The sequence below is a fragment of the Bacillus rossius genome, chromosome 8, assembly GCF_032445375.1.
Source record: "Bacillus rossius redtenbacheri isolate Brsri chromosome 8, Brsri_v3, whole genome shotgun sequence".
Lineage (NCBI taxonomy): Eukaryota > Metazoa > Arthropoda > Insecta > Phasmatodea > Bacillidae > Bacillus > Bacillus rossius.
The window spans coordinates 64,205,032-64,230,052 of record NC_086336.1 but is presented as its reverse complement, the minus strand read 5'-3'; the positions used below and the strand labels follow the sequence as shown (position 1 = coordinate 64,230,052).

General features: G+C 37.7%; 2 protein-coding genes across 5 annotated transcripts in view; one reads left to right on the top strand and one right to left on the bottom strand.

The window, feature by feature from the left end:
- LOC134535082 (uncharacterized) overlaps positions 1–25,021 on the top strand; it is a 28,919-nt gene that overhangs the window by 2,627 nt on the left and 1,271 nt on the right. Inside the window, exons 2-13 of one of the 3 annotated variants that reach the window (XR_010075574.1) lie at positions 969–1,095; positions 3,038–3,135; positions 4,901–5,038; positions 6,650–6,771; positions 8,694–8,765; positions 9,449–9,591; positions 9,974–10,320; positions 12,295–12,423; positions 12,634–12,699; positions 15,047–15,109; positions 15,383–15,454; positions 16,827–16,948. Coding sequence is in view for 2 of the 3 variants with exons in the window: in XM_063373942.1 (XP_063230012.1) it covers positions 969–1,095; positions 3,038–3,135; positions 4,901–5,038; positions 6,650–6,771; positions 8,694–8,765; positions 9,449–9,591; positions 9,974–10,320; positions 12,295–12,423; positions 12,634–12,699; positions 15,047–15,109; positions 15,383–15,454; positions 16,827–16,853 (1,404 nt within the window). In the remaining variant the exon portion in view is untranslated. Of the gene's footprint in view, positions 1–968; positions 1,096–3,037; positions 3,136–4,900; positions 5,039–6,649; positions 6,772–8,693; positions 8,766–9,448; positions 9,592–9,973; positions 10,321–12,294; positions 12,424–12,633; positions 12,700–15,046; positions 15,110–15,382; positions 15,455–16,826; positions 18,277–25,021 lie in introns of those variants that run through there. The other 2 variants (XM_063373942.1, XM_063373943.1) reach the window with 2 other exon arrangements.
- LOC134535081 (intermembrane lipid transfer protein Vps13) overlaps positions 18,102–25,021 on the bottom strand; it is a 119,635-nt gene continuing 112,715 nt past the window's right edge. For both annotated transcript variants that reach the window (XM_063373940.1, XM_063373941.1), the window contains one exon: positions 18,102–24,084. In XM_063373940.1, coding sequence (XP_063230010.1) covers positions 24,046–24,084 — 39 coding nt within the window. In that variant the 3' untranslated portion in view covers positions 18,102–24,045. The remainder of the gene's footprint in view (positions 24,085–25,021) is intronic.

Here is a 25,021-nt window from a genome sequence, read left to right as displayed (position 1 = left end):
CAAAACATAAACTCCACAACATCTTCCATACTAGACTATATTTCTCCAACCTTCCAATCATACTCTAGAAGAGTCTTGCAAAATATTTTTGAAATAAAATTTATTTTGGTGTGATATGATAGTAAAATATCAGGGCTAAATTTTAATGCAACGTTTTTGTGAAACATTGTTGTGAAACGTTTCTGATGCGAAAAGGACAGAGAATAGGTACTTGGCCAAAGAGGTATAAAGAGAGCACTATACTATATACATTGCTGGGCTCGTTTTCGTTTTCTTTGTGTGTGATTCGTCCCCCGGCCAAAAAAAAAAAAAAAGGAAATTAGAGAAATATATGAAAGAAAGAATAAGATGGGCTCATGAGCTTGTTTCAGAAAAAAATATATAGGTGTCCTATACAGTCAAAGTGAATGCCTTGAATTTTGTATTTTTGCTAACAGCCGCTTGCGTTCCTCCTTGTTCAACCAGCAGTGTAGAGAGCACTGTTGAGACAGTCCATGCATTTCCTGCATAGATAGTGCTACCTGTTATGAATTTCATATTTCGTTTAGATATTTGGCATGTTCTAAATGGAAGAATTGTTTGACAAAACAGTAACACGCCCTTATGGTTTAACTATTTAACAGTGAGTAATATTTATGGTTAAGTAATTATAATTTAGTGATCAATAATTATTGATATCCTGAGCAGTTATTTTAAAGTGAGTAATAATTTTTTTAATTCATGTTTATTTTTAAAATGTCTTCTTTCTCTCTTTCTCTCTCTGCAGTTTTACCATTATGATATAGGTACTTACTAGTCGAGGTTTGAATGTCCAAAGAATTTTTACTAACTCCGTATCATGTGTACAGAGTTACACATGACGAAACTCTCGTACACTACACCTGATGATAAAAACTCGTCTTCTTTATGTTTATTAATTTTTTTTTGTTGGAGTTTCTTTTAAAGATTTTAAAAACTTTTTGTTCCAGGTTCTAGAATATTTTTTTTGTGGGAAATTCGAGCACCAAAGCAAAAGCAAGGAGACAAAATCAAAATCAGTCGATGGTGTTTATGATTTGGATGTTAGTTTCCTTGCAAACAAGAGTGGTGTGGAATGTGAGTAGATATCACACTAGCATGACTATTGTGGCTGAACTACAATTTGGAGAGGTCAAACTTGTTTTTAAAATACACTCGGGCATATGTATGGCTTCAGTTGTAAGTTCGACCTGTTAGCCAAGCATGGCTCCAGAGGGTAGTAGCTCTTCCCGAACCTAAAACATTTTTTGGAGGGTATGTTTAACTTGACTTAGATACTGAAATTAATGTGTTGAACTTTTCTTTCACTAAACACAGTATTAAACATTCAAGGTTCAGTATTTGAGACCATTATTTTGTAAATATTTCAAGGGCCATCTCGGACTTATTTATTTATTTATGTTTGTAACTTGCCCACTAACATCCTAGGGCTTTAGCGGTGGGCACAACACGTACAGATAGGTACAACACAGAAAATAAAAGACAAAACTAAAACAATAAAAAGATCGAAGATGGTCTTTGCGAGTACCTAGTTGGCACCAAAGCAGGCAAGCTGTACCTGAGATGGAACCACGTCAGGTAGGTACATCCACAGTTGGCCAACACAAAAAGTCCAGCATACCAGATACCTAGTGACCAAAACAAAAACAAATGACTGGTACAACAGAAACACAAAACATACACAATGGAACGTAATAAATTAAATATTAATGTCGTGTTTTGCAACCGCATCCTATCGATCTTTGTACAAAAGCCCCTCCGAAAAGTTTTCCCGGAGCGGCCCATGCTGTTAGCTCGGTCGTTAAGAGCTCCTGGCTGGTGAGACAAAGTTGGTGGGTTTGAATCCTAGTTGGTGTGTGTTGTCCTTTCATCTCCGTTCTAAGAAAGGCAATGTCGAACCTCCACAGAATGCCAGGTTCGCCGATGCTCCCACCACTCCCGTGTGCCGGAGGTTGCAGTGTGGTACAGGAATATCAAGGAATCAATAAAGTGTTACATATGTGTGATTTTATTCCTCTGTTAATACACTATCCTTTTTGTTACTGACTTGATAGCTTTGCACACTAAGGCTTGGTGCTGAGAGAACAAGGAGTTCAGATTGTAGGTAGTCCAACTGCCACCTCCAGCATTGCTCCAGATACAAGCACATCATCACCCCTCATTGTGTCTAGTGACCTTGATGTAGACGAGATGTTAAGCCCGTTAATTCATTGTTTAATTTGTTCAGTTCACTGTAATCACGGCGTGGACTTTCTCGCAAGCCATTTGGCGTGTAATTGGACGAAAAAAATTCTTACTTTAACTTTGTAATAGGAATTGGGTCCAAGGTAAATTTTTGGTCTAAGATTTTTTCAGAAGTACAGTAGAGTCTCGCTAATCCGGATCCCGCTTGTCCTTACAATGGGTTAATCTGGATGGAAAAGATGTTTTGTTTCATTAATCCCACATTGATTAATAGGTAAAATCTTACAACTTATGTCTACGCATGCAGTAGTATTAAAGGTAAAATTAAGTGTAGGAAAAGTTGCATATAAGAAAGAATAAAACAATTTTTACAGTTTAACCATATAAAACTTGTATTATGTACATTTTCATGAAAATTAGGTTTAAACCGAACTTTCAATGATCCATACAGGGTCTGGTAGCATCTAGTTCGGATTAGCGGTACTACTGTTTTATTAGAATCGTAGATGGAGCAAGATGGTGCACCGGTTGATTGTTGGAGCACATTCGAGAGAACCTGGCAACCTGGAAACCGGATTCATCCATGTGGATTTTCATTTTCAAAGGTTTCCGGAAACCATTCAGCAAATGCTGAGACGGTCCTTACAATAGGAGACGTCTGATGCCGTCCCGACTTGCGTAGTGTTTTCTCCGTTTCTTATGACCCTGTCTTCGGTGAAACGCAACACCAATTAATAAATAAAAAATAGTGGCAGTGAATTAGGCCCTTAAATGATGACATCAATGCACAGGATTTTTAGTGAATGGTGTCCAGTGTTGTTTTGTTTTGATTCAGGCACTTTAGGACCTTTTTGGGCTGAGGTGTTCAGCATCCGCCAGTTCGTCAGAGTCTTCTCTGGATCAGAGCAGACAATGACTGCTTTCCAAGACCAGGTTGGTGGGGATTCCAATGTCATGCTTTGCAAGCATATTTTAGAAGGGAACGATGTTAAATCTTTTTAACTATTTCTGAGTTAGTGTATTATTGCATACTTCTTGGGGACACTTGTAAATCACAAAATACTCTGGAACAATTGAGTAATAATTGTTTAATTTTTTTTAGCAGTAATTTAAATATTAAATTGTTAATGTTTACTTAGCAAAGTCGTAGTTGGCCAGCAATAAGTTTTGTGCTGATGAAAGTGGAATTGTAGGTGCTAACAAATGTAATGAATAACTGATAGTTTTTTTTTGAGCCGGAGTTTTACTTAAATTTAACAGGGAATATGTGAAATGGCAGGACACTCACTCTTGCAACTTAAATAAGTATTTTTTTCTGTTTGAAAGGAATAAAATGATATATATTTTTTTGTAACTGTGGTAAATTAGCTGACTATAAAAGTTCACTGGTGCCCTAGTTTACTAAATTAAATTTAACATGTAATATTTTATGTAATGTTAGTACTTATGTTTTTAATGTTGTAGAAACCTTAAAAATTGTTACTACATTAACATGGTGTGAAGGTAAAATTTAGTTGTATGCTCTGTATCAACTGCATTCCAGAATGAATGTATGTGTATGACTACCAATTTTAGTAAGATTTCTGGAATGTTTGGCTAGCGCAGAGAGAATTTTCACTGATGCACATTTTTTTTTGCGCACACATTTTTACTGGAATAGTTGTCTGTGAATTCTAGCCAGTAGTCACATAGGTCAGAAAATACACTGTAGAATATTACTAAAGAAGCTATTTCGACATCCATATAAGGTCTTGTTTGTTCTGATTTGTTGTTTGGGTCGGGTGACGTCCCTTTTGTTTAGGGATGTTCAGGTGGTTCAGCCAGTCCGCCGCTAGATGCTGCCCTGGCCTATCGCGTCTTCTGGCGACTCGCAAAAAATAATGAAGTGTTTTCGGGAGAGACAATTTTACTTTCGGGTCCGAAAGGTTCGCAGCTAAACCCTTTTTAATCATTTAACTGGACAATTGTTTTGGCCGTGAGCATCGGCATTTAAGATCCACGACATTAGTGAACCTTCCATGCAGCAATTGCCCCAGTGGCCTTGTGCCCTGGTTTGTACCCGCTATGAAGGAATTTATCGGAACATTTATTTTTTTTGTTCAAAAAAATCGCTTGGACAGGAAAATTTCCTATGGTGAACCAAAAGTGTCAGCATGTGCTGCTGTGTTTTGGACTGCAAAAAGGGTATGTATTTGTTCAAGTAAAAAAAAGTAATCAACACGCGGGTAGAGTCTACATGGACGGAATGGGGCTGGCACTCGTAAGAGCTGGCTGGACTACCTGTGGGACAGACCTGTCGTTCCGGCCAGCGTGGAGGATGCGTGACCATTGATGGGGGGGGGGGGGGGGAGGGAGTGCCCTGAGAAAACTTACAGGCCACGGTAACGTCCCCCACATTTCACACTTGCGTCTTTTCTTTGATTGATAATCAAAAATTCAAACAAAAAAAAATTGACTTCAAAAATAATATAGTGAAAGTTTATTTTTCTATCTACCACAGTAAAATTTTGCAAGTGTGTTAGGAATTGGAATTATTCTGGGTTGTCTGGCCGAGCCAATCTGGAATTTAAGGAATATTTTTATGAAAGAATTTAAGATTTAGAAGTTAACTCGTAGTTAATCATGGTTGCCTGTGGCTGCCTTTATGTTCGTTGTCATCCGTGAGAAATACGGCTGATGTGTTCCTTGTGTGCTGTAGGCGAGCAACAGGCCTGTCGTCTTTGTCAGCACCGGGGGAGCGGGAGCATATGCCGTACGATGGCGCTCTGGGAAGATGTGTTTGGAGCCGCTCGTCTGCTCCGCGGGCGAAGTCCATCGACTCACCGTCACGCTGAAGGTGCTGAGTCGAGGAACGTTGCTGTTATCACAAGCTAGGGTCTTCTGTAGCTGTGCGGGCTGCATTTTGTTAGTTTGACAGGTGTCGAAAGTCATGAAAAAGTAATGAAACTATAAAGGACTAGACAAAAAAAAATGACTAAAATGTTGTGAAACAAACAGTTTCGAAACACTGCAGTGCTGAAAGTCAGTAAACCTTTTTTCTAGCAGCCTTTTGCTAACATGCATTTTGTTTCTTTTACACCTCACTTGCACATTAAATTGAAACAGTTGGTGACTATCCACTTAAATTTGATCCCGTGTAAGAAAATCTAATTAAAATTCCTGGAAAATTGGTAAGAGGTGGGGGGGCCTTTCTAACTGTTGAGGGAGGCCAGAACCTGGCATGGACTGGGGTATGCGTGAATGGAATAGATCAGTTATGCAAGGTAAATGGTTTCAGGTACACAGAGATTTTATTCAAATTCAAAATTAATTCAAAAAACACTACGTTAACATTTCTGATAATGTTAAGTGAAAACAATGCAAAGCTGAATACATAAATTGAGAACAATTTCTGACAAAGTGAGTTAGTTGACAATTATAATTTTAATGGGTAAACCGGCTACACTGTAAGCGATGCATACAACGGATCGTCAAAAAGAGACAATGCGCAGTTAACTCGAAACACAAGCATTCCCACGAATGAAGTTAAATTCATTTTAGGTAGAATTACAAAACTACTGCAAAGTGCAGGTACAAGAAAGAAAGAATTTACATTATTCTTTAAGAAACTTTAACAAACAAATACGTGCGACGACGTCTCAGGGGGAGACAGTTACAAACAAGAAAAAACGGAAGCGAAGATGAAGTTAAATTTAATGCAAAAATCCAAACATGTTTTTCAAGGTGGCGGCCGAAAAGGAATTTAGACAGAACAAATTCAAGAATAAATGACTCTACATTAGGGTGAGGGCCACCACCTCACTGACGACTCAAACCAACTTACATTTCTCCCCTGAGGTCGCACACGCACAAAGTTCAACTAGAACCTCTCGGACTACATGCTAGTAGAATTACAACAGATCAGCTACTGCTGACAACAGAGCCTGACTAAGTAAACCAGTAGAAGAAGGCCCTCAACATGGTTGCAGCTGAATTTATAAGCTCGCGCTGCAGCGCACGCATGCGCCGATCAAGTGGAGGGGGAAACGAGTAAAAATTGATCACTAGGAAGGGGAAAGGGAGGGAGAAGGAGGAGGGGAACGGAGTGCCGGAGGCCCGCGACGGCGCGCGCAGTTTGAATCTAGCGGACCCAACCGCTACAACCGGTTACTTGTAGACATCCTGTTCAAGTAAAATTTGCAACACACTCTTGTTACGAGGGTCGGGTCAGATTGGTGATTACTTGCACGCGCTATAATCTTAGAGTTCAAGCATTTTTTTACACTTCTGTGCAAAATCAGTATTATTAAAAGTTAATCTATTACTTTATTGTTTTTTATCCTGTTCAAAGAGTCGAGTAAATGGAGAATGCAAAAGAGTGTTAAAACAGTAATTCATACCGTGTCACCCTGATAGGGAGCTAAAGGAATGTTGGGATCAGCGAAGGGCGCATTTGCCCTTGTCGCAGGTACGCTGCTCGGAGGAGGAGGCTGAAGGGGTGAGCCTGGTTGTCAGGGGCTTCCTACAGAGAGCAGCACTGCTCCACCCGGACGCCAGCATCTCGCTGAACCACAGCCGCGTGAACCACAGGTGCGAAGAGTGATAATGAGCTCCGAGTTACCCACTTCAGAGGTTCTGTAGACGGGATCGGTCGATAATCTCGCCTCTTGCCGAACACACATTCAGGGTTCTTACGCCTCCTTAATATCCTTAGTAAACCCTTTATTTGTCTTGAATTCAATAAGGGCCCTTCAAAGTCCTTAAATTTCACTAAGAATCCTTAAAAACTCCCTAATAAATACTGGTAATTTAATGGATAAATGTGAGTGTTTTAATTTTATTTTGTTTCCAACTTGCCAGCAAACAACGCTTTGTGCATGTGTAGTACATTTGGTGAATTATGGGCCACATAATTAAATTTTTTTATATACAAAAACTTTTTCAATTCATTTTTTTTAAATTTTGTAACTCACTTTTAAACAAAAGAAAGTTGATTTTACTGTCTTTCTTTGAACTTAAATGTAATTAGTTATCAAATTAAATGTTAGGGCATACAAATTTTGGACACTTTGCTTGAGTTAGATATGTGTTCCAGCATTAATTGTGGACAATAGGGGAGTATGTGTTAAGAATTGAACAAAACGACGACATCATTTTTTTTTTGTGCAATAACCAATAAACTTTGTTATTTTCTTGAGTGATTTTGTGATATTACAAATAGTTTTCTACCTCTTGATAGAGTGGTAAAGGCAATGAAGTAAATGGGTCTTTAAAGTCTCTTTAAATTTTGTTTGCACAAGAGGGTACAAACCCTGACATCGGCTGAGTATCACGAGCAGTTCTCTTGGAACGCCAGTGCTTGTAGTCTTGCAGTGTTGAATGATGTATTGTGTATTTCTTCCCCTTCATCATGGCTTTGTCTGTAACGAACCCTGTGCGTGCTCAGAGTCCCTTATGTCCACGGAGAAGCTTACGTGCAATGCCTTAGACAGAGGGTCAACCGGGCTAAAACCTAGGAAGTGGAAAAATTTTAGTAAATAAATTACACAATCACCACAATTTCAGAATAAAGCAAGCATATTTGAATGATGTATTTAGTTAGTCTGCAACTATAAATCTGTAAGATTTTGAGCCAACTGAAGGTCGTTTAAGAAGATGAAAAAGGTTGGTTAACTTTTGTCATTTAGAGATCAGAGCAAAGCAAATTACCAATGTCTGAAACTGTTAAACATTAGTAGGTACCGTCTTGCTTGTCATTGGATATACTTTCTGGAGAAATTAGGAATACATGGCATGTAGATATTTGCATTTATTATGATAGTGTTTAGGTACTGTGTGAAATAGTCCAAATTGTAGGTAACAATCTCCCCTTTCTCTTAATCTTGCCTTCAAGCCTCCCTGCCTCTGCGTGGCACACATTTGCAGTTATCCGGTGAAGTTATTTGTAATTTGTTCCAAAGAGAATGCGAAGTAAAAAAAAATCTTTTTAGCAGTATGTATGTTAAAAATATTAATTTATTTGGGATTATCTAGCTATGTTTACAACACCTATTAGAAACACTGATGCAGAATGAAAGAAAATAAAGTATTTGTCAGCCATCTAACAATATAAATTGCAATATCAGAATCACACTTAGCATAATCACTGTAATTACTACATACGTAAACACGAACTGTTTGCGTGGGATTCAAATCAGAAGTCAAGCCATTGCAGCCCTGGGCAGGTATTTTCATTCTTACACATAAACGGCTCCATGCCAGGAAAAAATATAAATATTTTTAAAGTGCTTCTTAGTGCTCATACTTCAAAATTCTGTCTCAAGTAGTTTAGTTATCTTGAATAGTTAAGGTCTTGTAAAGAAAAAAAATCATCATTCACATATGCTTAGCCTTTAGTATTATATTGATGCAATATCTCATGTGCTTCTAATTATTATAAGATTGTGAATTACAAAGTTTTTTTCTTAATTATGTATGGTTTTATATACCACTTTATTACAGTTTTTTTTCAGATTGGAACAGCAGTCGGACTGCTTGTTAAGCAGTTGTTCCAGATTATATGACAAGCTGAGATTAAGCTTGTGGTAAGCTATCACCTTTCCTCCATGTCATTGCTTCTGATTGAACATGTTTGTATCGTGTTCTAAGCGTAAAGCAGGGAAGAGAATTTTGTAGAAGGTACAGTTATGGCTTTTCTTAGGGATGTTAGTGTCCGCTAGGATATACCTATCCTAAACTTGGCGAGTGGAAAAAAGACGTGAACATGTTTTGTCAAATTAATTCACAAAATGTTTCTGTTCCTAGTGAATCAGTGATGTGATTTGAGGGCTGATGGTCCGATAGTCGGGACATTTATTGGCTGGTCAAAAGTCTCAGGTTCGAATCCAGGACGGCACTTTCTTTTGAGTAATTCTCCTCAGAATCAAGACTGATGAAGCGGTGCGCTTCTACCACTATTGTAATTAGCCATCATAGAATCACCTTTTCTGGCTCATCCCAGTCATGCAATCAGGGCATTTGTTGCTTGAGGTTGTCCTTCGGATAACTTGAATACGAGCCATTTCAGCAGTCAGGCCTGTGGCCTCCCGCCAGTGCCACCCAGGTTCGATTCCCAGTGAAGGTCAAACTGGGAGTTTTTGCAAGTGGGAACTACGGCAGGCATTGCAGTGAGCCGGTAGGTTTTCTCGTTGGTGATCGGCGACACGGCGTGTTCCGAACCCGGCGTCCTGTGTCGGAGAGAGTGCAGAAGGCTCTGTGGTTGCACCAGGCATGCCGGCATGGAGCCGGAGAGCGATGCCGTGAGCGAGAGCAGAGTGAGCGACCTGCATTTGCATCTCGCCGGCGCACAGCAGCCGCTCATCACCACGGACCTCACCATCACCACCTGCGAGATCCCTTGTCCGAGCGAAGGTATTACAGCACTCTTCCGACTCACACGGCCCCTCCTGGTAAGATATCAGGGCCCCTCAGAAGTAAATGGCCCAGGGAACGCTAAGTCTAGGACCACCACTGGGTGTCGTGATGTTTGACATGTTCTGTGTGTAACGAGCAGAAAATTATTTGAAGCCAGGAACTTTTGGACATTAGTTCGGCCATTAGTGATGAATGCCAATCTTGGTCTTTAACAGAGGTGTATTCACAACAAGTTCAGATTAGGAAGATAAATCATTATTCATGGATAGTGAAATTACTTTGACAGAGATAAATGTTCTAAAGCTGGGCTTCGTTTCTTGCCAGTTCTGCGAGCGTGTGCTCTCTTGTGCAGCTTCGCGCGTGCTGTGTGTGAGCGCAGGTTCGTTGGGCCACCTGCACGTGTCCGTGCTGGGGACGACCGGCTGTCCTCTGGCCGCGGTGGGGCCGGACCTGGCGCGCCGGGTGTTTGTCCCCTTGGCACGCCTCGAGCCCGGCCCGACGGGGTGCGCCGCCCCCTCACCCCTGCCCCCGCCGGACGCCTGCTACCAGGCCGGTGAGCCCGGCACCTCGTGTGTCGTCCTGCTGGTGTTCGCGGCGTCCCCGCATGACGAGTCGCTGTGGGCGTGCCACCGGCGGCTGGGCGCGCATCTGCACGCGCTCTTGGCGGCCAACAGGCACGCCATCTCCAACGCTGTTCAGCAGCAGTTGGGCCGCATCCCATCCCAGGTAGAGCGTGCTCTGCAAAAATATTTATCATGCATGAATAACTCGAGTAGCTTGGCCTCTGGGTTGTAGTCGCGTCCTTGGAGCAGGGGTGCAACTGGTGGGGGGGGGGGGGGGGGGGGGGGAAGCGGTGGCATACGCCCCGGGCGCAAAGCTGTGGGGGCGCCGAAATCGCCGGCTTGCATTGTAATTCCTACTACAACTGGTAACTGGTAAAAAGTTTTTTAACTCGCATGCCAGGAGTGTCTAATCTGATTTACAATATGACGTCTCAACATACTTAATGAACAAGTCTAGTGATTATACAGACTACTTTATGGACATGGTGGGTTCATGCGTGGAAGTTACAGTAGCACAGAAACTGTTACATATAGGTATTGAAAATGCTTAAATAGCACCATTTTTCCGTGGGAGGGCCCCCGGACCCCCCGCTTTATTGGTGTGGTATGTGCAAAAAAAGAGGAGGGGGGGGGGGGCGCATGAATCCATTCATGCCCCGGGTGCCAGAGACTCTAGTTGCGGCCCTGCCTTGAGGAATAATTCACTGACGTTTCGCTCGACATTGCAGTCGCCATCGTCAGTAACTACTCCCCGATGATGGCGACTGCAATGTCGACCGAAACATCAGTGGATTATTCGCCAAGGACACGGCTACAACCCAGAGGCCAAGCTACTTCAGACAATGGCCGTGAAAGCCCGCAAACATTATGCATGAATAACTCACTTTTATTTAAGTTGTTGTTGAACTTCTCTGAAGAAGATGCCTTAGTGTGGAAACATGTACATGTATTTGGGAGGATCAAGATGTTTATTTTTTTTATGATAGCAAGTATTATGTAGTAACTAAACATATGTTAGTTACCAGTTTCATTTTTAAAAAAAATCCAATTATATTAATCACTCTCATGAACATCGATTCAAAATTTTTTTTCCATACATTATTCACATGTTTAGAGTTTACAGTATTTTGTATACTTGTGTTTGTTTATTTTTCTCTCCATGTTGTGATAAATTGTATCTATAAATAATTATAACTCATAAGATCACTATCGTGTGACGCTGTACGTGTGGTTATCAGGCGAGGCCCTTCACGCTCGACAACATTTTTGGGCTCGTCCGTATGCTTGGCTGTTAAAGGTGGGTTTGCCTGACTTAGAGTAGGTTCCTGGGAGGGGCCTTATGAATTCAGGAAGGTATCCCTCATGGGGAATGTCAAGAAAATGACTAATGGAAATCCCTGATCTTCCCTGAGAAGGAGTTGGTCCAGGACGTTAGTTCTCCTCAAGTATTTTCTTGGCTGAGGGTGTTGGAGCCGGCCTAAGCTTGATTGACTCTGAGAAGAAGACTCCAAGCCGGCTAGCCGTGTGGTCTTGAGCCTTGGCATAGACCCGCGGAGCTTCAAAAGATGAGTCTCTCTCCCAGAATGGTTCGTGGTTTAGAAAGGGGATGGCTTTCAGGGATGGTCACTAACAAACAGCTGGTGGCTATAGAGGCTACTGGATGGTTGCTCCTTCTCTGGAGTTCATGTGCTGGCTGGTCTCGCAGTAGATGATGTGTAGGGGGTTTCCTGTGATTCTCCCCTCCAGCAGCAGTATTTAGTTGCGACCCAGAGTCCACCAGTTCACTGTTTGATACTTTCTTTTTATGCCCGTTGGCTTTTTGTTGTATTTATTTTCCTGAGTTTCACGTAATTTTATATTCATATTTTTGTGTATAGTTTTTATCAAAATTTTTTTGTCTTGGGTATTTGCATTTTGCCTGGGTGATTTGTTGTTTAAGTTGGTACTTCTGGCAAGAAGGTTTCGGGAACGATCCAGTAGGTTATTTAAATGAAAGTAGTGTAATTTATATTTTAGAATTATGAACTTTTAGAAACTGTTAGTATTTTTGTAAATAATCTGGAAAATCACGTTTTAACTTCAAAACAGAACAATTCATGTCATTTTTTTGAGTTTATTGTGATTGTGATTTTTACAGCTCCCTACTTGTTGGATGAAACCGTTCACGGAGGAGCCGTGCTGCCAGCAAGTTTCCACCGCAGCCTACAGAGTGTTGCGCAGTTCGACCAACTCGAGGTTCCGAGAGCGGTGCTTCCGTCTGATGGGGGTGAGCTTCCACAATCAGTACTGCATCGTCAACCAGATAACGTGCTGGTTTTCATGAATCGGTAAAATAGGTACTGCTGTTCTAGATGGCTTGATTGAGAGAACCATGTAACGATGTAACCTGCATGATAGGTCTCTTGAAGAAAGAATGGGTTTAATGGTAACATTATTATCCGTGATCTGAACTGATGTTGAACGTATGTTTTCGCAGGTGAACAATGTTCATGATGCTGGGAAGAAGCTGGAGAAGTGTCTCATGGAGTGCCTAACACCTGTGGTTAGTAAGGCTTTGTCGGTGGGGCATGGAGCGAGTGGTGCAGTGGTCAGGGCCCCCACATGGCCGGTGCTATCGTTGCTATGGCAACGGGGCCCATGGGTCTAGTGGGCCTGCAAAGGAAAGAAAAAAAAACTTAAAGAAAAAGTAGACAATTTTAAATAAATCATAAAAAACAATTAAACAGTAAGGCCTAAATTTAGTTACCGATGAAATATTACACCAGAGTAATATTATTCGGAATATGCTGTGCGTACAGAACGTGTCTGAATCTACAACTGTGAGTATCAAAACCACCCCCAATTGACGTGACGCCATGTTGACAGTGCAGAACACTTACACTCATTTATTTGCCATTATTCAAAATAAATTTGCGTTGACAATCGAAACACTGACTTAAAACTAGTTTTAATGTGTTCTAAAAATAATGGTGAAAAGGTTAAAAAAATATAACTAAAAATGAACATAAAGGAAAAAAACATATTTTATTTCTGTTAGAAACTTCTAGCAACGGGGCCCACAGAATGATGTGGGGGGCCTGGCAGTGGTAACACACTATATTCTCGTACCAGAGGAGCAGATGACATTTGACGTCCGCAGACATGCCACTGCTGATTCCTTTCGTATCATCAGTGGTCTGTGTCGGGTGCGGCCATCTGTAATGAACTCTGTAGGTTTATTCGAGTGAGTACGTAGTAGTACCTGCGTGACCCGTGCACCGCGCGAGACCGGATAACAAGCCACGTGTGCGAGTGGCAGAAGTAAACATGCGTGCTGAGACAAGCATGACGCCCAAACTTGTGCCAGTGCACATGTTGAGAATTTTCATAGCTGTAGTTTTTAGTAAGCTACCAAGTTGAGTGTTTCATAATACGTTGGTGATGTCACAACCAGTGACAATATTTTGTGGCATTTAAGACAAAAATTTAATGCATATTTGAAGAGAGTAGAGCAGCTACTATTCTTATGTGACGGTGTTTTAAGTCACGGTTACAAGGTATCGTAGAGCTGTTTTTGGATGAATGAATTATTATTTTAGCTTGATCCCGTTTTTTTTTTTTTTACACATGTATCCATACTTACAACATACAACCTTGACCAGAGGTGCTGATGCTGTGTTCCTGTCAAACTGTACTTTTTGACATGGTCTCTTTTTCTGTGCTGCTGCATTTAAAAGCAAGGTAGTTAAATTTGATGCTCCTTTTTTTTGTCTGTACGACTGCAGGTTGAATGTTGAAGACACACACACATGAACACAGTATGCAAATGTTATGTCTTGCTCTCTCATTCCTCTCTGCCCCCCCCCCCCCCCCCTACCTTCTGTCCATCCCTATAGCTTCTTTAAAATCACAGACATTCCTCCAAAAAATTATATGCTAAAATATTCAGATTGCATGCTATACTTCCATTTCCAAGACCAACTGGCACAATGTTTTATATTGAAGGTGCAAATTGGTTTTATAAAATTTTACTATTGACATAAGCAGATTTCATTTTTTTTTTGGTCATGTGTCGTCTTATTCTGCCTGAAAGTATAGTCACGGACGTAACTAGGGGGAAGCAGACGGAACATGTGCCCTGGATGCCGTGTTTGGGGGGTGGGGGAGCTTAACTGGCAGAGTAATGTTAACTAGATGTTTATTTGAATATTGTAGTGTTGGAACACAAAAATGTTGAAGGGCAGATGAAATGAATTGTTTATATTGAAAGATACTTACATGTATGTAGTTGAGTATTTAAAAAGATGGTATTTTTCACATCCTATCCATCTTGCGATGGTATGGTCTGCCATGGTCCTGTGGGGACCAGGGAGAGAACTTATAACTGACCTTGGACAGTCGCTACAGTTCTCTCTCCCCTGCCCCGGCCGGGCACCACGAGCTGATCACGACCACAGCCCAGTAGGGTCATTCACCCGGGAATGTCTTCACAAGTTGGTAGCGTTTCTGTTGGTAGTTTTGCTGTTTGCGATTATACAGCCCCAAGAACTTTTTAAATTGTGTTTGATATTAGTTTTTAATCATAAATATTACAAAAAATCTGGTTCAGGATTCGAAAGAGAAACTCACAAGTATTTGTCCTTGTTATCATCTTAGCTTAATTTCAAAGACGTTGAAGAAAGAAGGTAATCTATTGATTAACTAATTTGAATACCTAATGTAACAATCATTTGTTAAATGTTATTTTCTTATTTTATTCATTGTTATAGAAAAGTATTGTACTAGAACTTAACTAGGGTCAGCAGGCAACGTCTGTTGACATTTTGTGTGTACAATCATCATACTATTTATCGTATTATCGATTTGTGGATCGGTGGTGGTGCTTGTTTCCACAGTCAGTGTTGTTTCAGAATGCTGCATCTGGGGACTCACAGGCAACAGAGACTACGTGTGGATCTCAGAGTGCGTCACAGGTAACCACAAAATGAATGAATAATGCAATGGGGAATTTTGATTTAGTAAATTTCTTGGACATACGCCATTACAGTTTTACACGGTTTGAAATGGAAAATAATTCTAGAATCCAAATTAAGAATTAAAACTGGTTAATTAATTGCTGGTTCTAATTTAAAATGTATTTGTTTCTAATGTAATTAATAATTAATATGATGACAAATCAAGGCAAGGGTCTAGCTTATGACTTTGTGATTGTAGTTTCAGTGTTAAGTTGCATTTCCTTTTCACAGGGAGAGGAACCCACGCAGCCTACAAGTTTTGATGCGACCGTACAAGGCAACGAGGACTGCAATGAATTTGAGGTATGGGCATTTGGGTATATATTTGCAGTCTGTTATTGGCTGGGACAAGATGTTATGGTTTTAAAAAAAGGATATTTTGGTGTTGCAAAAAATCTGTTTATTGAAAAAGATAGCATATTACTGGACAAATATGATACTTAAGGGGCCCGCCTACCTGGGCACACATACGGTGTGCAGAGCTTCAGGAAAAACAACGCGATTTCAAAACTACTCAAGATATCAGAGTGGGGCCTATTTACGAATAGCATTTAAGAGTTCGCTGAGGACCGAAAAGTACTTTTAATTTCGGATTAAGTTTTTAAACTGTATTTTTAGAAGCGTTAAAATGCCTAAAACGCGTGTTTTAAGAGTAATTTTTAGGTATAAAACAATGAGTACAGATTCTTGAAAGCACTTAAGGGGCTTGCATAACACCTTTATCTTCATTTCTCCGCCATATAATGTTACGGTCACCGCTCAAATTTCACAGTTATGCTGTGATGACGAGACAAATGCGCGCCAGTTCAGAGACTTGCGCTTAGAGGCTATACCGCGCTGGAAGCACCAGCGAGCATCGTGCTTATCATCCCGCCTCACTGACACACACACACCCCTGACGAGGCGGGCCCCTTAAATGTTCCATAATACTAATTTCTCCAAAACAACATAACTTTGACCAATACATGATGTACTTATTCAATATAATGATTTGCCAAACATCTCGGAACAAATAAAATTAATCTGTTTACTACAGCATGAATGAGTTTTGATAAAAATATTCAAAGGCTGTAATAAAAAATGAGTTACTCATAACAGTTGCAAAATTAAAAAAAGTAAACTTTTTCCAATCTTTTTTATTTAATTGTGATACAATCATCATTCTAAATAAATTAGTTTAGTTAAATATTTAAATTATAAGGTATTTGTCACTAGATTAAAGTTTAGATTGGAAACACTGATTAGTTTCATGATTTTAATTGCATTTTGGTGCTTTGTGTTGTATTAACTCGAAGTTCTGTGTTATATGGTATAGTGATATGCGTTTTGGTGTTGTGGCTTTATCACTATTCACCATCTAGTCTTGTCCCTAGTTATTGGCTTCGAAGAGGGGACAGGCGGGAAGAGAGGTAACGTGCGCATGGAGACACTATGGTGTCTGATAATTGGGTGAACAGCTCGGAGACTGGTCCTAGTCCCTCACTATTAGCCAATCGCGTGAGAGGGTGAACTACACACTGCCAGCTGTGTAGTGTGGGGTTGGAGGCTAACAGGCTGGGCGTTATTTTCACTGTTCCAAAATTTGGTCTCGAGGGGGGGGGGGGGGGGGGAAGGGTAAATTATTTTGTAGTTATGGTAATAATAGTTACTGATGCTTTAATATGCCCTCTTTCAGAATATGTGGATTCAGAGAGTAATTTGAGTCCTCCTCATCGCTTCAAACATTTTTTTGTCGAGAAGATACAGCAGTAATGAACTACAAACAAGTTATGCTTCTATTGACAAGATCTTCCCATAGTAAGTTTCAAAAAATTTGACCTTTCTCTAGAAACATGATTTTTCATTCTTTTATGAAATTACACCCATAAAATAAGTTTCAAAAGTTCCGTGAAAAAGATCTTAAAGTAGATGCTAACTGTAGTCAGCTGTAGATTGTAGATATGGACAGACACTTGAAAACTCAAGTGTAAAATCACATACCGCTGCTTTGCAAACACTTCACAATAAAACATAGATTTACAAAATTACTATTTATGCAGTTTTCCCAAGTATTTCTTACACTGTTAAGAGAAATTGTATATCCCAGTATTTATGCCTAAAACATGACACAGCAAATGATGTTTAAAAAGAAAATATTTTAATGTCTCAAACGTATGTACTATTTTTTATTACAGCATTGATGCTCTGCTTAAACTTAGTGATAAAAAAGTAATAGAAATTGTATTTTTGTATCTATGATTATCTAATCAATATGTGGGTTTGTTTCTTATTTATTTATGAAAGACACTAGTACGAATTTTACATCTGGTTCAGTGCACTTTCTCAAAAAAATTGTTGTGTAAATTTTGAACATTTTTAAGAATTGTAGTTTTTGAATTAATGCTAACATGGTGGAAGAAAAAGTAAAATTAATAGAGTTTACATTTCTCCCAGTTGTGATCTCTGTTTTTGTAAATTCATAGTTTATGCAGTTTTGGAACCCATCCATTGAAAAGCTATACAAAAAAATAATAAAAAAAAAACAAGTGAAATTTGGTTGTATAATTAATGAAAAAAATTACAAATTTTAAAATATATGGTTTAATAATTTTGAATAACATAAAAATTATTCTGTTTTTGTAAGTTTCCACATGTATTTTTTATGAATACCTTTCAAATACGTAGTTTTATTACATGTCAAAGAAAAACTTCTGTAACTACTTGAGGTCGTCTTGATTTCATTCATCTTGAAAATTGTAGACACACAACAAGCTAGCGTTAGGAAGTTGTTGAGGAAAGAGGTAGAATGGTGGTTTGAATGAGGTCATTTTCTGCTGTAGTCAATATTAATTTAATTAATTGTGTTTGTGCTCAGATAATTTTTTTATCAGATTTTTATGCCTATACAAATGCCTTTTGGCAGAGTTCATGGCAAAATACAAATTAGTATAAAGAAATTATCACACTGATATAATCTGTTTTTTGAAAAAATTTATTTTACTGCAACAAAAGTACATTTTCAACATATTTTTTTGGTAACATAACTGTTATTACAAAGAAATAATTTTGTAACTGTGGATAAACACCAGCAATTTTTTTTTGTTGCAATATAAAAAATTCTCTTGTGAAAGCATTAGAATGGTCCTTTACTAATAAGCAATGTCTAATCACTTTGTCAAATCATACACTATGAGGTGCAAAAATAAAATATATTATCAAATATTGACTTTGATATAAAAACCTAACTACAAAATAGTGCATTTGAACATGGTTCTTTGTGGTGTAACTTGTGTTATAGTGTTACATAGCATTTTATTTAAATTATCAGTTTATTGATTTGATTGTTTAGAGACCCAACTTTGGCCAATGACAGTTATCTGACGAATATTTTAACGTTTTATGATTAACTAGCCAGAGGTTTTGGCAGCATCAATGCATACATTTTAAAAGGTTAGAGACATTATGCATCAAGACCTGGCCTCAGAAACAATTCAAATAGTTACTATTTAAATTAAAGCAAAATGGGACATGGGCGTCTTTCGTAAAAACTTCTTCCCACCATAACAAGTGACATATTATTAACACATCCTTAGGGGTTTGAGCAAGTAAACAACTGTTTGAAGGCACTGAATTTAATGAAATCCATTTGGGATTTCTGTAATGTTTTAGTAAATTCCATGGATGATTTTTATTTTAAAAATATATAAATCATAATTATTATCCGAAAGAAAGCACAGCAAGTTTTTGAGAAATAGTCTTAATATCACTTTCCTTTTATGAAATGTCATATTGATCCAATTGTATGTAATGACTGAATACAAGAAGCCTTTGAGTGAGGATGCTCTAAGAAATTAGATTCTCTTCAATGTAGGGCAACCTTGACTGTAAGACCACCTCCAGTTAACATAGGCTAAAATATCAAACAAATAAAAATTATTAAAATTAATTGAAATATCTCTCTGGCCAGGCTTATGTATTAAACCTTTACTTGTTTTATTAGTCTTGTGAAATTTCATAGTATATATATTTTTAATTTTAAATGCTGAAAGAACCTAATTCAGAGACAGGTACCGTTAATTTATATTTTACCCATCCGATACCAGCGAAATCCAATATTTTTAATGATCTTGAAAAAATTAGTGCTAGGAAATTTCTTTTAGATAGGTATACTGAAGTCTATTTTCAACATTTTAATATTTTCATTGAAAGCTATCAAACTCAAAAATTTACGCAACTGCACATATGCCTGGTAAATAGCGACTACAGACAAGAGTTTACCATTAGTACTGATTATCATTTTTCACCACACAGTATTTGTTCACATGAAAAACTGAATGAATGAAAGAGATAAAGCTAAGTAATAATTAATGGGAACACTGTGTTAAGTATGTTGAGAATACTTGGATGATCAGAACTTATTAGAACGAATAAAATTCACAATGCAATAAACAAAACCTTTTACACATGCACCTTAATAACTTCATAACAAAAAGGGTATTTTCAAAACCACGCTGTGTGTTGTTTCAGAGGCACGTTTTAAGTCTCATTGTCGTGCTAATATATTTTCGACTGGTTATCTTCCTGTAAAATGCAAATATTTTTGCCGATAGCGTGAGTGTTAGTTATGTCCCGTGGACAACTGCTTTTGTTTGTAGTGCCTGAACATGAGTGGACACACTGCCACTGCAATAAAGTAGGACCGGAAGCAGACAGGGAAGGATCACACAGTGAAAGTACTAGGTACATTGCTTACGCACCACTAACACTTTCACTTGTAATCTTCCAAGCAGTTAAAAAATTTGTCAACCTATAATGTCTGTTTTTCTTTACTGATGGACAAACGTTGGAAAAAGTACTGATATAACTGATAATGGTTATGCTTATGAGACATCTGGCCATCATTAAATTGAACTGCTAATTAAAATGCTATGTAATATTTGCTACTTTATATACATTTATAACTCCACATGTATTTGAGGGTTAACTGAGTAAATTAAAATTCATTAATGTATTTTTCTCGTGTTCATGATCCAAAAAAAAAAAAAAAAATCAGCAAGAGTTTAACCTTAGCAAGTAAGTTTTGTTTTAAATTCGAAAAAGTTCTCTGATTATTGTTAAGGAATAGTAGTATACTGTAAATATGGTATCTTTGGAAGCATTTTTGCAAACAACACTGCACTCAGCTCTGGAAGGCAATAATGAAAAGAGACAAGGTTTTATGGTTCAATTTTTTGCTCATTAACTTTCTTAAAATTTGTGGGCACTGATATTTGTATCGCTATTAGCTTATTGTTTGAATTTAAGAACACAATTTTTTATTTCTAAATACATCTTGCTATGTAATGGTCGAGTAATTTTAACAATGATACTCGTGTATTTATTAAATGAATTAGTAGCTAATATTCATGTTTCAGGCATATTTCTTGGAGTAATTAAAACTAGCATACTAAAGTAATGATTTTTAATTAAGTTTATTGTGTTATATAAGTTTTTAAAAATTTATTTCTTTAATCCTTGAGAACTTCTTTCAAACTAACATGTTTTATCATGCCATACATTTAGGTGTAGTTTTGATTAAGTTCATTTAGGTGTAGTTTTGATTAAGTTACAACAATTCACCATGAAATCTTGTCCTTAGTAATGAGACTGAGTGATACCCAATATAGACACTTGCAACCACGAGCAACAAAATATATATCCAACAATTCATTCAACAGGCTTAGTTTAACAGCACAATATACACTATAACTAGAGCTTAACAGTAAATATTAATCACCTTTGTATGAAAAATAAATTTAAGATTACACTACCTGCTCAACCAAATACCACCTACACAATGCACTATTCTCAAGATCCTACACTTTTAGGAACAGCGTGAAAAAAATCAAACCTCACAATGAACATGGTCAACTAGCAAAGCAGTGCATAGCTCGCATGAGATGTAAGGCAACTATGTGAGAAATGTTTCACTAACTGCAGTGGTACTGATACGTGCTAAATGGTCTGCGAGTGAGTGGTATTTGGCAAACAAGAGTCTATTTTCATAATGTGAGCCACACTGCAATATACACAATATTTAACTACCAAAAGCCCCAGTGTCAAAACACTGACTTGATGAAATTATTCATATTGTTTGAAGACGTCACAAATGAATACCTTACTTCAATTTAATTTTCACTTGGTGCAACAATTTCAAGTAGTCTGCCTATAAAAATACACATCAAAATAACAATCAAGCAAAATCACGTGTTGAAGTTAACATTGCATGTACGTAATGGCCACGTACACAAATGGAAGTACTCAACACAGACACACAAGATAATACCAAACAGTTTAAATATAACAATATAGGTCATAAAGACTAATTACACCCAGTAAGCATGGACAGTCACACTCATACCATTACCTACACACATACAAGAATTATTGGGCCACTTGTATATATCCTTGAAAATGAAAACACATTAACGTTACCAGAAAATGGTATATTCAGCATAGACATTTAATTAGCTTAAAATGAAAAGAAAGCATGATTTGGGGTGGTTTTACCTCTACGGCATAAAGGTCATTAGAAATGGACGAGGAATGAGGCAAGAAACAATGGCCAGAGCAGCAATGGAACACACTGGTTGAAATGGGAGCACCCAGAGAAAACCTGCTAACATGGTGCATCACCTGCCACAGAAAGGAAATCATGTTTTGTTTGTGTGCACGGGAAGGAACCAGAGGAAGAAGTGAGTGATCTCAAAACACTCAAACCCTTACAGCCCCTTCACTTGGAACAAACATACAGTATTCACCTGGAAATAACATGAGAGTTTTTCATTGAAAGACCACCGAATAAATCAGGAGTTGTCTTATAAACGAGAGCAAACTACTTATGTAAAAAAAAAAGTTTAAATTGTTTAGTTGAAAAAAATTGCCTACTATTAAAGAAACTAGATGTTATTTTTAATATTGAATAGAAGCATTACTAAACATTAAATATTAGTTATGCATTCTAATACTCACAGATATATGAGTTCTTTTCTTCTGTCCAGTGACTTCCTACTAAAATAGGAAAAGAACTGGTGAGATAATTTTTCTTGTAACCTAGATTTACATAGTTAGGGATTGTATTATTTTCGGGAGAATATGGTAGTTGTACATAAAACAATATAAAAAAAACTTTGAAGCCATTGCTGCTATAAAATAAATTACAGAAATATTTAAGCAGTTTCCAGGGAGGAAGTTAACCAAGAAGAATTGTACAGCACAACTTGCCTAACTAACTTGTTAGTCAAGAGGTATGAAACACTGTAAAATAAAAAGCCCTGTGCAAAGTTTACAATGTACAAGTACAATAATTTTTTCCCCCCCATAGCTATGATTTTTATTCTGAGGCCCTTGTAATGAAGCACATTTCAACAAACACTCATCACAGCAAGCACTTATAAATAACAAGAAACAACTTCACAATGGAGAACTAAGTACAAAGCTAGCTGTACAAGTAAGAGAGCATGAACAGTCATCGCTGATCGAGAAATTGCAATGATTGTAATTGTCAATAACAATCACTGCAGGAACAGCACACAAAAGGAACACAAAGTAAACTTCTAGCCAGTCTCGTATATGAACCAATTAAACCCGGTACAACTGAAAGACTCAGCACTAAGTGAAGCTTTACACAAGATTACAAAATATTTTAAAGTGGCAGAAGGGGAAGAAATGAATATTCCAAGAACTCAGTTCAAATAAAACATGAATAGTATCAAAACTACAGTAGTGTCTCTCACTTATCCGACATACTGGCTGGCAGATTGTTGGGCAAGCGAAAGTGTAGGCTAACAGGAGGAAGTTAGTAAAAAAAAAATCCTATTTAACATCCATGTTATAATTTTACACAATATGAGCCCAACTATTTTTTAAAACAAAACAGAAATAATTAACTGGGAAAAAAAAAAAAAATAGAACTCACAGTTATAGTTGCGGTAACATTGGGAGCGACAAAAATAATGTTCTTGCTGTTTGTGTTGGAGCATTATTTTCTGTGTGTTGGGACGTACGATTACACTGAATGACGGATGAAGTTATCGTGTTTATACAAATTTTTAAATTAATCACTGGGTATTTATTTACTTAATTTTTGTTAAAGCAAATTTCAAAATAGTTCAGTGCAAGAAAAAAATATACATAAATTTTTATGTACAATAATACAGTATTAAAGTATATTTTTTCCCCAAAAAATTCATAGCAAATTAGTCAAAAAAATGTTTTCAAAGCCCTCATGACAACAGGTTTGTAACCAAATCATCTCCAGTATCTTTGACTAACATGTGTAATTTTTCTAAACAAAAATAACTGCAAAAGACCCATTAGAAGCAAGCTGTTATTACTGACATTTAAACTAGTTCAACATCCAGTACAAGACTAATTAGACACACAATGTGCTCCCTTCTGAAAGCCATGTAGTTTGGTTCATACAGTTATCTTTGTGATAAGACTACTCTTACATGAAGACATGTTTACGACAGGAAAGCAAATAAGACTGCAGTATATCAAATGCAAACAAAATCATAACAAGCTACACAAGTACAGAATTTCGAGACATCAACTTCCTTTTATACATTTCACTGCTGATGGTAAACTTGATCCACCTCATTTCTGCAATTATTAAATGTGATGCTTATACTTTGTACAGCCTTATAAATTAAAAAAAGGTTTTTTTTTCTTCAAAATTTATAGAAAGTAACAAAAATAAAATGCATCAATATGCACTAAAATAAAAATGTGAAGAGTAAGCATCAGTGATCTTTAGAAGTATCCTGCAATTTACTTGGACGTGAACCAACTGTCTCTGCACTTGTGTGCGCATGCACTTGATTCGACCAGATTCTCTCCGAGCCGCTGACGTCCATGTGGCGTAAGCAGCCTGCTCACTTCCCGATCAACTGCTCCATTTTCTCCACCAAGTCCTGCAACAGAACACAGGACACCCTGATCAGCTCACATATGCCAACCTTCCCGCTGTCATGACAACCAGAACAGCAGACAAGATGAACTGTGAAATAGAAAAACCTCAGGAAGCCAGACTTTAATAGAAGAGTGGAGTAGGGTTTAAAGCACACAGGGGAAAAAAAGTAATATTTTAAACAGTACAAAATATTGTAAATTAAGAGATTTCAATACTCGTTTGAGTAAAACGTGCCGACAGAGTGTGTAAATATTGTGACCCGTTTTCATTTTCCCCCACCATTTTAAAAACAATTAAAACACTGTGGTTTTTTTGTTATTTACTTAAAGGGTTTGGTTTTGCTGTGAATAAGTCATGATTAGATGGTTTTGCAATTGTGTAATGCTGTTTTTATGTGTTACATCGAATTGAATTAAACTCTCGCTAAACCACAGTATGGATTCTGTGCTTTGTTCTTCATTAACACTGTTGTAGACTTCCAGGTCAGTTTTTTTTTTAGTTTGAATCGAATCCAATACAAATACCATGTTATTAATTTCATGAAGAAAAAAAAAAGTGACATTCATTATTCTCGTGTTTTTGTTGTTAATGGCAGCCCCAGGTAAACTGCATTTTAGTTTAAAATTATTTCACTACATATATTTTCAGCCATTTTCCTCTAGAACTACATTATTTACTTTTTTTTTTAGTTGCAACCTCTGTTTTATCATGAAAGATGTCAATTACAGAAATAAAAGTTTTATAAAAGGTACCACACTAAGGTAATATAAAATGTTAAGTACGTGACTTGTTTTGTTAGCTTTTGTTTCTCATATCGTCGCTTAATAAACAACACCGCCTACGTTACAAAAAGCAAATTTTTCAGGAGAGGTTAATAACTTTATGCTCCATGCTGAAACTGAATGATAGCCAGGGTTAGATTTTAGAAAAAAAGACCA